Raw genomic sequence first — 16,186 nt, forward strand, 5'->3', positions numbered from 1 at the left:
CGTTTTTAAAACTTTTTTTTGCATTGATCCATGTCCCCTGGGGCAGGACCTGGGTCCCCAAACACTTTTTAGGACAGTAACTTGCATATTACCCTTTAAAATGAGCACTTTAGATTGTGAACGTTCGAGTCCCATAGACTTTAATAGGGTTCTAAAGTTCACACGAAGTTTAGGTCTGTTCGCAGGTTCTGGTGCGAACCGAACAGGGGGGTGTTCGGCTCATCCCTAGTGCTGCATATGTGATTAGTTATGCACACACCAATTTGATTGCTTGACAGTTTGATTAAGAACCCAAGCAACTGTGATAGCTATCATTTATGGCATGCCTTAAAAGTAAGGCTACTCTCACACTGAGGCGCTGGGCGCGCTGGCGGTAAAGCGGCGCTATATTTAGTGGCGCTTTCCCGTCGTTTTAGCGGCGCTTTTCGGCTGCTAGTGGGGCAGTTTTAACCCCCGCTAGCAGCCGAAAAAGGGTTAAAACCACCTGCAAAGCGCTGCAGCAGGCGGGTTTGGAGCGCTTCCCCATTGTTTTCAATGGGAAGGGGCGTTTTAGGAGCGGTAAATATACTGCTCCTACAGCGCTCCAAAGATGTTTTTCAGCGTCCTGCAAGCGCACCGCTCCAGTGTGAAAGCTGTTTGATGGCGCTTTGCAGGCGCTATTTTTAGCACTCTAGGGCCTGCAAAGCGCCTCAGTGTGAAAGGGGCCTTACTGTTTTGGAAAACAGGCAAATAAGTGGTATAATATATATAATTAAGTTTTGCTTTAATATATAGAGTACTGCAACATATTGCAGCTTACCAATTCCTAGATGCGGTGGCTATATTAGTTTTATTTATTTATTTATTTTTCTTTATTTTCACCTTGTGATCTTAGGATGACCACACTCACTCTTCTGCAGTATCTATGGAAGATAAAAGTAGCCACCCTTAGACAGCAACATTTTCGACTTGTGGATAGGGTACTGTTAGGTAGACTAATGCCCCGTACACACGAGAGGGATTAAGTCTGACAGACTTCCGACGGAGTTCTAGCGGAGTTCCGCCGGAGTTCTGGCGGACTTTTCGACCGAACGGACTTGACCACACACCATCACACCAAACTCCGACGGAGTCGAACGTGATGACGTACGACTGGATTCGACGTAGGAAGTTCATAGACAGTAGCCAATAGCTGCCCTAGCGTCGGTTTTAGTCCGTCGGAGTAGCACACACACGAGCGAATTTTTCGAAGGGGACCGGGTCCGGCGGAGTTCCGTCGGGAAAATTTGAAGCATGCTTCATTTCTAAAGTCCGTCAGACTTTTGCGAAGCTAAAGTCCGTTGCAGCCCACACACGAGCGGATAGTCCGCCGGACTCAGTCCGTCGGAGTTTGGATGTCGAAAAGTCCGCTCGTGTGTACGGGGCATAATAGATTTAGACGGACTCTACGTTGCAGCTAACACTTTGTAAGTAGTAACAGAAGCATTTTTTTTTTCATTGTAAAAGTGGCTGTGAATGTTAAGTGGTTTGCCTAAACCTTCTAACTGACACTATTGCTGGACACACAAATAACACTTACTGGCAGGGACACCAGGTAATAAAACTATATTACAGAGATACTCAGAAAAAAAAATACTGCTGTGTTAATGCTATTGACAGACTCCATCATATATGTATTTTTTTACTGCACTATATACACAGTGCAAGTTTACGCTCATTTAAAAACAATAGGCTGCATTTAAACCTGTAAAAAAAAGCCTAATAGCCGCTTCACTAGTTGAGCAAAAAAAAAAGAAATTACCTAGGCTCAGTTCACACTGGACGCTGATGCGGCTCCCAGCAGCGGTCCTCTGTGTCTTGGTTCACCATTTCTGAATTTTAGGCTGCATTCAGACCTGAAACGGACCAAAAGAAACACAAGGCTCCTGTGCAAATTCGCACCAGTCACACTCCATAGAGAGCCAGTTACATTCTCCTGCTATTGTGAATTGGATGGGGGGATCCTCCATCGAATTTGCAATAGTGTGAACCCGGCTTAATGTGTAGGCTGCCTTAGTCTGAAATGTTCACGTTTGGGTTGATTAAAGCCCCATACACACTATCAGTTTTTTTCCTTCAGATTTACCAAAAGCATATATTATGAGGTCAAACTTTAGGAGTTTCAATTTGTATGCAATCAGGCAGGCCCTTGCACTACACGGTTTTGGTAAACCTGAAGGAAAAAAATAAGCAGAAAATCTGATAGTGTGTATGGGGCATTACTAATGCCCCGTACACACGATCCGAAAATCGTACGGAAAATACCGCTTTCGAAGCGATCGTACGATAATCGGATCGTTAGTACAGAGCTTTCGAGAGCCGATTAGAACAGTACATCCGATATTATTCTATCGGACATGCACGGAATTTTTTTTCGTACGATGCCAAATCGTACGATTTTCGTTTAATCAGTACAGCTATCGTTCGAAAATGCAATACAAATGCATTACAACACATGACATCACTTCCGAATTTTTTTTCTGTCGTGCGGGAATTTTCGTGACTTTAGTAAACTCATCAGATTCGATCTGAGATTAGAATGCAATAAAAAACGGACGATCATTCGTCCGATAATCTCATCGTGTGTATGGGGCATTAGACTGGAGAGTGCAAGATCTGGTGCAGCTGTGCATGGTAGCCCACCAGCTTCTAACTTCAGCTTGTTTAATTAGGCTTTGACAAAAAAATTGGAAGCTGATTGGTTTCTATGCAGAGCTGCACCATGTTGTACACGCTCCAGTTTTGGTACATCAACCCCACTGTCTGTATTTCCATGGCTAACTGCAGACAAAAATGTATTTGGCCAGGAGGAAAGTCTAGACACTAACGGGCTTTTAAATATAATTGTGCTTCAGCTGGTGATGATTCATTATACGTTGTGATAGATGCTGATAAGTTATTGTTTTTCTTAATGAAAGCTACAGATACAGGTATAATACCAGCTGATTATTTCGTTGTGACTATGAATATGTTTTGAATCATTTTTCTCTTCCAAATCAATTACCAGAAAAAAGGATATGTTTTGAATTCCAGGTTCATGGATTAAATGCCTCCTTCACTTGGAAACAAGCGACTATTAAAATAATTGCACAGCAGACTTTGACTAAATAAATGTCACCATTGATTTTCATTAGTACTTAGTTTTTGGGATAGAACAAAAACAATAGAGGTAACTATATAACTTATTTTGCATGACAAAATATTTCACCGGTGCAGTTATGCCTGAAATGAAAATGCGTTGGGACCCCGCAAGATGATCTTTTTTTTCTGAGCTATTATGAGAAAAAAATCGGCACTGTTCAATAGTCTATCTACATAGCTTCTTAAAAACAGGCAGTCATTTGTACCTTTTCATTAGTGTGATGCTAAATGTTTTGCTAGATTTACCGGTAATTGCTTATCGTAGATATTGTCAGTGGTGGTGTATAATATGCTTTTACAAAAAAACTCCACTAAGCACATTTTGCATCTAAACTGGTTATATCATTTGTTTTAGAATAAAGACACTTCCAAAAGAAAAATAAATACATTTTAAAGCAGAATTTGCATAAAATGCATGGTCTTGTAGATACCCCTCCCTAAATGAAAAAATAAATAAATAAATAAATACATGTTAATTATTTTGAGTGTCCATCACTAGCGTCACTCTAGCACTCCTTGTTAGCATAAGAGCGAATTACTGTAATGATTCTGTTGGTGGTATATGTATGAGAATCTTGCCTGTTTTGGTATGTATTTTAAATCTTTAATAACATAAAAAATACAACACAGCATTAGAACAAAAAAGTTAAAGTTACTTGGCATACTCACCCCAGCTTCCAGCCGCATGCCATAGGCAAGGGTGACATCTCTGGGCCTGGGAACACTGAGAAGCCTAAAGTCCCATACACACTATCAGATTTTCTGCTGATTTTTATCTTCAGATTTACCAAAACCATGCAGTGCAAGGGCCTGCCCGATTGCATACACATTGAAACTCCTAAGATTTGACCTCATATTATATGGTTTTGGTAAATCTGAAGGAAAAAATATGCAGAAAATCTGATAGTGTGTATGGGGCTTTAGTCTCGCAAGCACTATGCAGGGGCCTCTACTTATAAGCATTTAAGTTTCTCCAGAATCCCAGGAGAAGGCCTAGTCACATCACCTCCTAGGTGGGTTTGTTGGAAGCTAGTGTAAAAGGCAGGAAAAGACTGGAAAACTTTGGTCTAGAGGTAAACACAATGAAGTTGCCCTTTCATGGTAGGTGAAGATTTCTGTGGGCTAAATAAAATGGATCACGCAAAGTGTGTCTGGGGTGGCAGGACAGTCCAGATTCGGTACAGTTTTATACACTGGGGTGCCATGATGCAGCCGCCAGCAACATGCAGAGCGGAAGCAGTGTACTGGGTACTGGAGCGCTTTCTGTGTTACAGCACCCGACACTAAAAGAAACCAGAACTGTCAGGCAGAAGTGATCTCTGTTCAACAGTATAAGTATAGTCCCAACCAGCAGGTAGAAAGATAACAGAGCAGGAATGTTTTCAGGAAAAGAGCAAGAAAAATGTGAGCAGCAATTTTTAAAATGTTCCTTTAAATTATGCTAGGCGATTGAGAACATGTAACAGATAGGTAGGTGTTATCCCAATGTGGCTGCAAAAGGCAAAACACACTTCAAGGTCATTGCAAAGGACAAGGGGGCATATTTAAGCCTGGAGGAAAAGCGTTTAAACCTCCACATATGGAAAAGCTTGTCCACGGTAAGATCTGTGAAAATGCAGAATAAACTCCCTCAGGAGCTATTTCTAGCCAGCAGAGTTAGATGTTAAAAAAAAAAAGGAGTGCATTTCTAAATGCACATAATATAACTGGCTATTAAAGACATTGTACACGTGTTGTATGTTTGTTCTCTTTTGTAATGATGGGATCAAATGTTGTGACTGTAGTGTAGCGCTACCCCCGTAAGAGCTGTTGGTGAATTTGGGTATCTCCTACCCTGCACAACCAGGCACACAAATTTTCCACCACATATTGGAGTCAGGAATCAATCCTTGTTTCATGCTTTGTTTTTTGTATTTTATTAGGGGAGTAGAGCTTGGATAGGGGACAGCACAAAGATAGTTCTTCACGAACACAACTATATACACACATTATATACACTTCTCCTCTTCTAACTCCAGCACAATCTTGCTTGTAGAACTACATCTCCCAGGACCAGCTAGCACTGAAAAGATGATCCAACCTAGATCCAGTTAGATCTGTAGCAGGTACCCTTTGCATGCAGGGGGCATGTGCCCCTTTGGTAGTGTAGCAGAATTTTTTTTTTCCAAGTGCTTAGCTTTCCTATACCTGTGGCTACTGATCCCAGTACCACCTCTTCAGGCACTGCCAGCCCAACTGGCTGCAGCTGCCCCTTTCCCTAGCCCTCCTGGCCAAAACGTCACAGCCCACCCAGACCGACTTTGCATCAATCCCAGACTGCCAGTCACTTCAGGCATGCCTCTCAGTCCTCTGACTGTATCACTCACCAGTCCTCCTGGCTGTTTTCCTCCCTGGAGATTTGCCAGGCAGTGTCCCCATGCTGACCTCTCCTTGCTCCCGTGCCTCCTAGTCAGTATCCCCCTGTGTGTCTTGAAGAGGGGTCCCTTCCGCACACAAGCCCAAACCCGAGTTCACCCCCTCCCCAGACTAAGGGGTTACTCTCAAATGCCTCTGACAGCCTAACACTCCATCTCCATCTTCCACACAAATTCCACTGCCCCAGATGGGCTGACCCTGAGTGTTTGAGGGGGCCTGCCCCCTGCCAACTCATCTGTTCAGGATTGGTCAAGGCCCTCAGAATACGCCAAGCTGTTCCTCCTCACCTCCATGCCCATCCTTCTGGAATCTTCTGCTAGTTTTCAGAAGTAGGGGGAGGTATCAGAGATGCTGCCTGTGAGTCGTAACTGCCTCCCTGAGTAACTCAAGTTGGCCCAGAAAAAAGCACAGGCTTGGCTGCCAGCCAAGCCTGACAATTTACCTGCTCAGTACAAAAACCTGACTTTAGCACTTTAGCAACGCTAGGGGGTTCTACAGTAGTTTATAGCATCATGGCTGATTGATTCCCCTGTGTCCATGTATTTCTTCAGCTAGCTGGTCCTTATGCACGAAGATAACCAGACAACTACTGTTCTGGGTCACACAGCATCCAATGCATACTTCACCATCATCTCTGTGTTGCATCACTAATTTGGAAGTGCAAAGGTGACGAAACACATCATCTTCAAACGTTGTCTATGAATGCTCTTCTTGTGTTTGTCAAATATAATTACTGTTTAGCTCTCATCTGCATTGGAACTAGACTGAGAAACCCAGGTTGTTTGGTTTTTTTCTCCCTTCCCTTGCCAGCCAAATTGCATCATCGGACAAAGGGTCTGGTATGGATTTTTGGGGGACCTCACAAATGTGTTCTTTTTTTGTTTGTTTTTGTAAAGATTTACCTTAAAATGTTTGCCATTTTTACTTTTACAAAAAGAAGTCAGAAGGGAAAAGTCATCTGTCTGCAATTTAAATAATTTCTTTCTCTTAATAATAGTCATTTGCATTGGTTCATGTTCCCCAGAGCAGTATCCACCCCATGCTATTTTTTGACAAAACTGTCTATTAGCACACAATTTTGGCATTTTTGATTTGACAGATTAAATTCCTATTGACTGTAATTCCTCATTCAAACTCCTTTGAAGTTTGAACCTTGCTTCAACCGAATCAAAGCCAGTTCAGCTCATCCTTAGTAACAACTTGTAAGCAAAGACCTTTCCATAAGCTTGTTCGGGATAAAATAGTGCAGGTTTAATTAGGCCTGAAGCAACACATGGGGGAAAAAAACAACACCAAAGAGAAAATGCACATATAGAGCACAGAGATATAGTATCTGAAAAATAAAACTAATTAGGCCCCTTTCACACTGTCGGCTGTTTTGTCAGTCAGTTTTGACGGTGGACCTGAACGGGTGCTCCGTGCTAGTCTATGGAGCGACAGATGTCAACAATGACATGTCCACTGACATTCGACCCGGTCCAATTCGCTAAAAGCAGACGGATGGCCCCACGTTTGGATCCATCGCTGGTGGATCGGATCTGGTGAGATCTGATGAAAATGGACATGCTGTCCGTTTTCATTTGATCTCTCCATAGAAACCAGCGACGCTCGACGAGCCCCTCCATGCTCAGTGAGCAGAGAGGGACCTGTCATCTGCCGGCTCAGCGGAGATCAACGGAGAGATCTCTCGCTGAGCTGGCAGACAGAGGCTGACTACGTGGAAGCAGGTTCTGCCTTGTGAGAATGAGTCCTTAATTGTAACAAAATAGAAATGTATTAATTGTATAAATACACAATAATTTATTACACAAGGTATTCACCATCTAATGACAAAGTTGTCAATGGACAGACAAATACAGACAAACTAACAGACTAACAAACATATAAGGAAATGTCTTCATTACATATGCAAAAATATGTGGGCCATGGAAATGCTGTATAAGTAAAAGCAGTGCGGCAACACCAGACATATAAAAACAAAATGGCAGGAACCTGTATGACTTAAAGTCATACCCAAACGTACAAATTGAAAAATTATAGACAAGGTATACTTTTGATGGCTGTTAGGGGTATACTGCAAAGGGGTATTGGCAAACTGGATCAAAGCAAATGAATCACTTAAGGACTGCCTCCTGCACATATACGTCGGCAGAATGGCACGGCTGGGCACAAGCACCTACCGGTACGTTGCTCTTTAAGTGCCCAGCCGTGGGTTGGGAGCGTGCCCCCGGCAGCGCACTCCTGACCCGGTCCTGAACCCCCGTGACTGTGGCCGCGGGACCAGCAGACCCAGTCACCGCTGGTGTCCCGCGATCGGATCAAAGAGCTGAAGAATGAGGAGAGGTCTGTGTAAACAAACCTCTCCCTGTGCTTCCTACTGTGGCTGTCACCAATAGTATGTTCCCTGTTATAGGGAAAGACGATCAGTGACGTCACATGCCAGGCCATGCCCCTACAATAAAAAAAAACACATAACGTCATACATAACCCCTCCTTGCCTCCTAGGGGTTAACTCCTTCACTGCCAGTGTCATTTACACAGGAATCAGTGCATTTAAATAGCACTGAGTGCTGTATAAATGACAGTGGTCCCAAAAATGTGTCCAAAATGTCCGATGTGTCCGCCATAATGTCGCAGTCACAATAGAAATCGCTGATCGCCGCCATTACTAGTAAAAAAAAATATGAATAAAAATGCTATAAAACTATCCCCTATTTTATAAACGCTATAACTTTTGCGCAAACCAATCAATAATCGCTAATTACGATTTGTTTTTACCAAAAATATGTAGAAGAATACGTACTGGCCTAAACTGAGGAAAAAATGTTTTTTTATATATTTTTGGGGGATATTTATTATAGCAAAAAGTAAGAAATATTGCATTTTTTTAAAATTGTCGCTCTATATACTGCTGTAGCACTGTTTTTATGGATTAAGCGCTTGATTTCTTTGGTTACATGTGAGTTCATTACTTTTTTATTAAATTTTTTTTTCTCTTAAACGGATTTACACTATTGTGGCTCCTTATTTTTCCTTTGTATGAGTTCAACATTTTGAGCTGGAGTATACTGATGTGGATTTAACAACTAGTTGGGACAACTTTATGAGGAGTCTGAGTTGATACTTCCTTGAAAATCTACACCTGCAAATTTTGGCTTCTAAGTCATAAGCTTGTATGATCCTTCGAATATAGATTCGTTTGGATCCATACTATCCGGTAAGCCTTTAATTCTAAAGGTGACGGGAACATCACAGGGTGCCTGCATGCTAGTCTCATTTAAGAAGGTGGATGGTGACCTGTATTTCACGTTTGGACTGGATCAACTCCTCACATAGAGACTTTTAATTTATTTTTATTCGTTTGGACTGTACTTTTTATTTCTATGCAAGTTTTCAAGAATTGTCACACTTAAGGTGTTTTGGTTAAACTGTATGATGATGCACTAACTAGACTATTCATAACTTTGTTAAGCGCTACACTTTGGTTTGGTATTTGCTCTATTTTTGTTCATAGTGCAAAAAATAAAACTGCAGAGGTGATCAAATACCACCAAAAGAAAGCTCTATTTCTGGGGGGAAAAAAGACGCCAATTTTGTTTGGGAGCCACGTTGCTCGACCGTGCAATTGTCAGTTAAAGCGATTCAGTGCCGAATCGCAAAAAGGGGCTTGGTCCTTTGGCTGCAAATTGGTCTGGGGCTTAAGTGGTTAATATCCCTATAACTAAAATATGTTGCAATCCATAGGACACAGGACTTTGAGTCATACAGGTTCCTGCCATTTTTGTATATCCTTTCACTATAGGAATGCCTGGCCCACGTCTGGTGTTGCCCCACTGCTTATACTTATACAGCATGGCCCATATATTTTTGCACGTGTAGTGAAGACGTTCCCTTATATGTTTGTTAGTCTTTTAGTTTGTGTTTGTCTGTCCATTGAGAACATTGTCATTACATGGTGAACGATAGAAGTTTATTGATTTGATTTTATACCTTGTGTAATAAATTATTGTGTATTTATACAATTAATACATTTCTATTTTCTTACAAATAATTAGTTAAGCATTTCAGAAACAATATCTCTGTGACTCTATATGTGGCATTTTTTTTATGCATTTTCTCTTTGGTGTAGTTTATTTTCCCTATTGTATGGCCAGTATCAGAAACAATGAATCAGAATGAGACAGAAGTACAGTTAAATCACACTTGTTTATTAATAATAAAAAACAGGTAAACAGAGTAAACATAGTCAAAACATAGCCAGAGTTTAGGAACCGGAATGGATAGTTAGACAAGCCAAAACGTCAGGAAGCCAGAGATGAGCGTAGTAGAACATCAAGCAAGATCTGGAGCCAGAAGGAATGTCAGCCAAGCAAATTTTTAACAGGAACACAGGAGAGCGTCTCTAGAGATGTGACCAAGGCGAAAGCAGAGATCATCTGCACTGGACGGATTAAGTAGGCAGCACGGACGAGCAGAATATCATCAACAGGTGAGTCACTGTAGAGAGAAAGGAGCTGGCAATTAGCCAACAGCTGAGCGGCCAGCTCAGAAAAGGAAGGGCTGCGCCCAGCCCTGACAGCCAGCCACTGAGCCCCACCCATCCACAGGATTAGTAGTAGAGTAGAGTAAAGTAGATGAGTATCTGGCTTTCCTTATTGTTAAGTTTGGCTTCCATACCTTTTTTTGTCTTTTCCAACTTAAGCAATACATTCCTACACTGTGTTTGGGGAGCAGTTAAAAAAGATTCACCCTGAGTGCCAGATATGCTAAGTACACTACTGCCATGGTGCCTCATTAAATGGTAGGCATGGTGAAAGTGGGTGCACCTAATGGACTTGGCTAATTGTGACTCTTTTTCAAATCTTTTTCAAATCTTTAAGCATTGGCTTTCATTTAGTCACATAACATCTAAGCCCTTGTATACACGGTCGGACATTCTGACAACAAAATCCGTCTGATTTTTTTCCAACGGATTTTGTCCGAAACTGGTGTTGCATACACACGGTCGGACAAAGTTGTCGGGAAATCCAATCGTTCAGAACGTGATGATGTTCGTTCGTTACGATGGGACTACATTGCAGCTAGAAGCCAATAGCTTTGGTCTCGTAATTTGATCTGAGCATGCGTGGCACTTTGTCCAATCGGAATTCTCTACAAACGATCGGACAAAGTCCGATCGGATCATGTTGTTGGAAAATTTTATATCCAGCTCTCAAACTTTGTTGGTCGGACATTCCAATGGAAAAAGTCCGATGTAGCCCACACATGGTCGGATTATCTGACAACACGGTACGATCTTTTTCATCTGAATTTCCGACAGGGGCTTAGAGTTGCAAACCGAGTTGGTGCTAGAAGACCTCACTCTGCTATTTCACAGATCTGAACAGAGAGCATTTAAGTATATACTGATTATCATCAGCTGTTACTAATTCCCAGTCCCACTCTGTTCAAGGTCTGAATGGGGAAATATCTTAGCAACATATCTTATTAGTACTGGCCTAGGGGGAAAATGTCTCCTGATCCACCCTCAGCAAAATCCTTCCCTGGAGGAAGGTAAGATTTTTTAACTTTTTTCTGCTAAGGCTTTTTTTTCTATGATTTTTTTACATGGTGTGTATTATTATCAATATATAGTATATATATTGCGCCAACAGTTCGCCAACCGTTTGCGCTACAGAGGGGACGCGAGAGCCCTGCTCATGGATGGAGCTTACAATCTAAAGCCAGGGGGAGGTGGTACAAAAAGGTTGGGGGACGATCTTATGGAGGTGGCTTGGATACGGTTCTTAGGTAAAGGTGGGATAGGCTTCCCTGAATAAGCAAGTTTTCAGGGATCGCTTAAAGGGGAACAGGGGCAGGGAGTTCCAGAGGATGGGAGAGGCTCTGGAGAAGTCCTGGAGATGAGCATGGGAGGAGGTAACAAGGGATCTAGAGAGCAGGAGGACTTAGGAGGAGCAGAGAGGACGATTTGGGTGATATCTGCAGATGAGGTTGCTGATGTAGCTGGGGGCCATGTTGTGGATGGCCTTGTATGTTGTGGTAAGTATTTTGAATTTTATAAAGTGAGGTAGATAAAGCCAGTGAAAGAATTGGCAGAGAGGGACAGCAGTCACGGATTGGTTAGTAAGGTGTATTATTCTAGCAGCAGCATTAATAATAGCCTGAAAGGGGGATAGCCTGTGTAAAGGGATGTGTAGGTATAAAATAAATGGTCCTTGCAATTCACAGTGGCAATGCACTAAAACACAAAAATGTATTATATTGCAGAAACGGTGGCAGTTAGTGGGTTGAGACCAGCTATTTCCCACTAAAAAAAGAAAACAAACGCAGCCATCCCTTTTGATGGATTGGTAAGCTGCAATGTAATACATTTTTGTTTTTGGGTTTAATATTGATTGAACGCAAAGCCCACTTTAAAGAAGAAGTATAGACAAAGTATGTTTGGCTGTACTTTTCCAATGGATTACAGGAGTGCAATTCGTGACCCATATTCAACAATGTCAGTCCAGGCACCCCGTCATCCCTACCACGGAGTCTGGATCTGCCAGGTGTCTTGACTGACACCCCGCTCAGTCTCTTAGCGAACCAATGAGAACCTGAGATGGCTGTTCTGCCCTCTCCACAGCCAGCGCTCCAGTGAGGGAGAAGAGTAGAGAGCTGTGACTGGCAGTCTGCAGCTTTCTGCTCACGGAGTTCTGAAAACCGAGTGACCAGCGGTGTTAGAATGCTTGGTTCTCAGTGAAGAGGTGGTGGGGACAGATTCAGCATTGGACCCATGCTGCATCCACCTAGGTAAGTAAAAATGTGCAAAAAAAAAATCCTTTAATTCTCTTTTAAGAAGTCTGAGAGCTGTTTATATGTCACAACTTGTCATGAACTTACAAAGAGAGGAGGACCCTGTCCCAGCACCCATGTGACAACATCAGGCACCTGGGTAGACAATAGTGAACCACCAATGCTATCGCCTGAGAGGGAGGAGAGTGAGTCACATACTACCCCAAACCTGGGACTAAGGTTTTTTTTTTTGTTGTTTCTGGCAGCAACAGGGGAGCAAAGGGAAGGCAGTATTTTCTGCTGGTGGGGCTGCCATTAAAGTAAACTTATCTATGGTCCTGGTAGGGCGCAAGTTTACTTTAACATAAGTAGACACTATTTCTGTACAGTTTCAATACATCTGCATTGTAAATATTCCACAAAGCTATCTTAACATATGAATAGATACAAGAGCACTGTATCCAATATGTTTCCAATAGATTATAATATAGCCATGAACTTAGAGTTTGTAAATTTGTGATTCTTTGTCAAACACTCTGTAAATGACAACTAGTTGTCAATGCATCCAAAATGCATCTATGATGTGTTTGGCAGATGCACTGTGGGGAATTATGTGCTGGGAGTCAAATTGTGTTTTCTCATTTCAAGCAAATATAAACAGCAAAGAAAACACAATTCTTTAAATCTATCAGAAAAAGAGGTTGGCTAGACACTTCAGAATCCAAAATATTAAACACTTGATCCCACTATGGGTTAAAAAAGTGACAGAACAGCAGGAACAGCCTTGGGTTGCATTTAATGACTTACCGTTATTTATGTTAAAATACTGTAACTTATATATTTTTAATTAGAATGGAATGGCTTTTTGAAGTGTTAATTAAAGACATTGTATTCCCAGATTCTGGACGCCTACCTCGTGCTTCCATAGTATCAATCATTGTAGGTGCCATCCTGCTGGCTTCTTGGGCGGCAATGTGCTGGATTTTAGTTTGTAGAGGGTAAGTTGTGGTTACATATGTACAGCTGCGCTTTCCACTTATTGTGCATTTGTTTACTGTCAATCAGTAGGATAACAAGTCTATTGTACAATCTCACCTGCAGATGATTGACAATGTAATGTCACTAGCCTGCCAGTATCGCTATGCCCCAGTGAGTGTATGCATGCCTTTACATCTGTATCTGTGTATTTCTACCTGCATGCATGGAGCTCCATCTGTCAATTCTCTCCTCTCCAGATAACATTGTCAATCTTTCTCTGTGTTTTTGCCAGGGAAGCTCCATAGCTGTTCATTTGGGCCTGTCAGCCTAAACATGCATGTGTGCTGAAAGAAAATGAACCACATAGGATCACTTTAAAATGTATTCTGGAAAATACTGTATATTATTTCAGCCAATTTATTTAAATAGAGGATTTAACGATGCTATACCCTTTATATCGGATGAAAACACAATTTAACCTATGTAAAACATAATAAAATGTAGTGAGACAAAGTTATAAGAACCTGTTCATTATATTGTATTTTAAAAGTAATCAGACAGAGATACCAAAATAGCTGAATATCCTTCGAAACATGTCCAAATTAATTTGCAAAGTTGTAGGTAGGTAGCTGTTACTGTTGCAGAGTGAGAAATTAGGGGGTTAACTAAAACTCCCTGGTTTTTGATGGGTTTTTTCGTGGGTCCAAACCTCCAGTCCTGTGTGCTATAAAAGAAACTAAGGCCAGAATCATGGGGGGGATTTCCATCCACACAGAGGGGGATGCTCTACTTGATAAAGTTGCTGGAGTCTGGATGGCCTGTGTCCTGCCGAAATCGGATCTAAACTCCAGACATGTACTTTGAACCAATATTGGACTTTGCTGAACAGGTATGCTGGGGAAACTACAAGCTTATAGTTAGGGACTAGGGATGTTAGGAAATGTTGGCACTTTAACTTGGACTGTCAATTGTCTCTGTCATTATGTTAATTTAGTCTTCAAGGAAAATGTTTAAAACGTTGCTTTTGCTTGGCCTGAAGTTGCTAAAGGGATGCAATGCAAGTAACTGGCACACATAGTATATAGATTGTGTCAGTCATTAAAAATGTAGGGGTATGAAGACATCAGTATAAGAGTTCATACAGTGCGAAGATACAGTGGTTACCAAGGTTAACACAGGTATGGAATGGAAAGAATCATATGAAGTGCAAGCATGGAGTCCGCATTAGGTTATGCTGGACAGATGGAGAGGGCATTGGCTATGCGTGTCCCTCCTAAATGCACAAGTAACCGCGGTGGGGCTTAATACAGTGGTCATTAACCCTGTCCTCAGGGCCCACTAACAGGCCAGGTTTGTAAGATAACTGAAATACATCACAGTTGCTATCATTTTCTGCTCAGTAATTGCAGTATTCTAATCTACATCTTCCCAAGGTAATACAGAAAACCTGGCCTGTTAGTGGGCCCTGAGGATAGGGTTGATGACCACTGCCTTAATACATTAAGAGTTTACTAGAGTTTGTTCATGTTTATCCATCTGGGTCCTAAGCTTGGCTCTAGAAAATTTACCACGTGTAAAAAGTGCCTAGCATAGCCCAGAAGAATCTACCCAGGGGTAGACCCCTCATGTGACCCTTGCTTGGCATCCAGCTAAAAGAGCAGCATGGAGAACATGATGGCAACTCCATCACCTTGACCTGCCCCTGCACTACAAAGTGATCTATTCTACTCTATCAACCCGTCTCTCATCTTTATGATTTTTTCCAGGTCACATAATGCATATGTAAATCCCATTAATTAACTTTTTTATGTTTATTTTTTTTTCCTGTGCTTTACTTTTTTTATCTTTTAACCTAGCTATGTTCCCAGCACTCTTTGTAGACTACAGAGCACCCCCCATGTTATAGACAGAAGGAAAAGAGGTGGTTCTGTAGTCCTAAAACACTTCCTGTTCTATGGGGCGCCCCTACCTATATAAGAGCTTGCAAATAGCAAGCCAGGCATTCGGTTATGCGGATGAGGCCCTTGTTAAGGTGCTTTGGGGTGAGAAGGGTAGAGCCCATCCTTCCCCCAAAGCAACCACCCCCCACCCCCATGTTGAGGGTCTGTGGCCTGGTATGGTGGTATGGTTCAGGAGGGGGCGGGGGGGGGGGCACTCGCTCAGAGCAACATATGTTGGTTCTGATTTGTGTTTAGATTTCAGGTTTGAATTTTTTTTTCCCAAGGTGCACAATTTTACTATACATAATCTTATAAATGGAGGTTGTCTTTTTTTCATCTTCTAAAACTGGCAATGTTATTGAGCTCATGATGTGCAATATATTTGTTGCTTTACATATGTATCCCAGGTGGAGATTTGGAGATCATTCATGCTTTCTTCATACATAATATGGCTCCCAGTTCCATAATCTACTGGAATGTCAAGGGCTTGAACTCTAAGTTCAAGCGATCCCTCGTGTTCAATTTCTGTATTCTACAGGAAACACACCTGATGGGAAGCAGAATTTTGGCTCTTAAAATATGACACTTTTATTTAAACTAGCGCAGATTGTGGTGCAATACCCTACTGTGCATATCCTCCTGGCTGGAGATTTTAGTATGTCCCCCCTCCCCATCCTAGCTTAGACAAAATTAATCCTGACCCTAGTATAGATTCTCCCTTATCCTATTGGGTGTAACCTATGGTTTATGTGATGCGTGGAGCTGGAAGCATCCAAGAGAGCGACAGTTTACATGTCATTCCATGCTACCTATGTTACACTCTCCCACATAGATCTTATATCTCTGAGCAACTCTTTTATGTATCGCACTCTGGAGGTTTCTATACTGCCCTGTGGCATTTACAACCATGCCCCTGTGCT

General features: G+C 41.9%; 1 protein-coding gene across 1 annotated transcript in view; it reads left to right on the forward strand.

Annotated features, from left to right (window-relative positions):
* Nucleotides 1–13,631, forward strand: part of TPO (thyroid peroxidase) — a 228,445-nt gene extending 214,814 nt beyond the window's left edge. Inside the window, 2 exon segments of the mRNA XM_077485162.1 lie at nt 13,247–13,346; nt 13,619–13,631. Of these exon segments, the coding sequence (XP_077341288.1) occupies nt 13,247–13,346; nt 13,619–13,631 (113 nt within the window).
* Nucleotides 13,632–16,186: the final 2,555 nt, after the last annotated feature.

The sequence above is a fragment of the Lithobates pipiens genome, unplaced genomic scaffold (assembly GCF_037356315.1).
Source record: "Lithobates pipiens isolate NorthernLeopardFrog02 unplaced genomic scaffold, aLitPip1_a1.2 Scaffold_18, whole genome shotgun sequence".
Taxonomy (NCBI): Eukaryota; Metazoa; Chordata; class Amphibia; order Anura; family Ranidae; genus Lithobates; species Lithobates pipiens.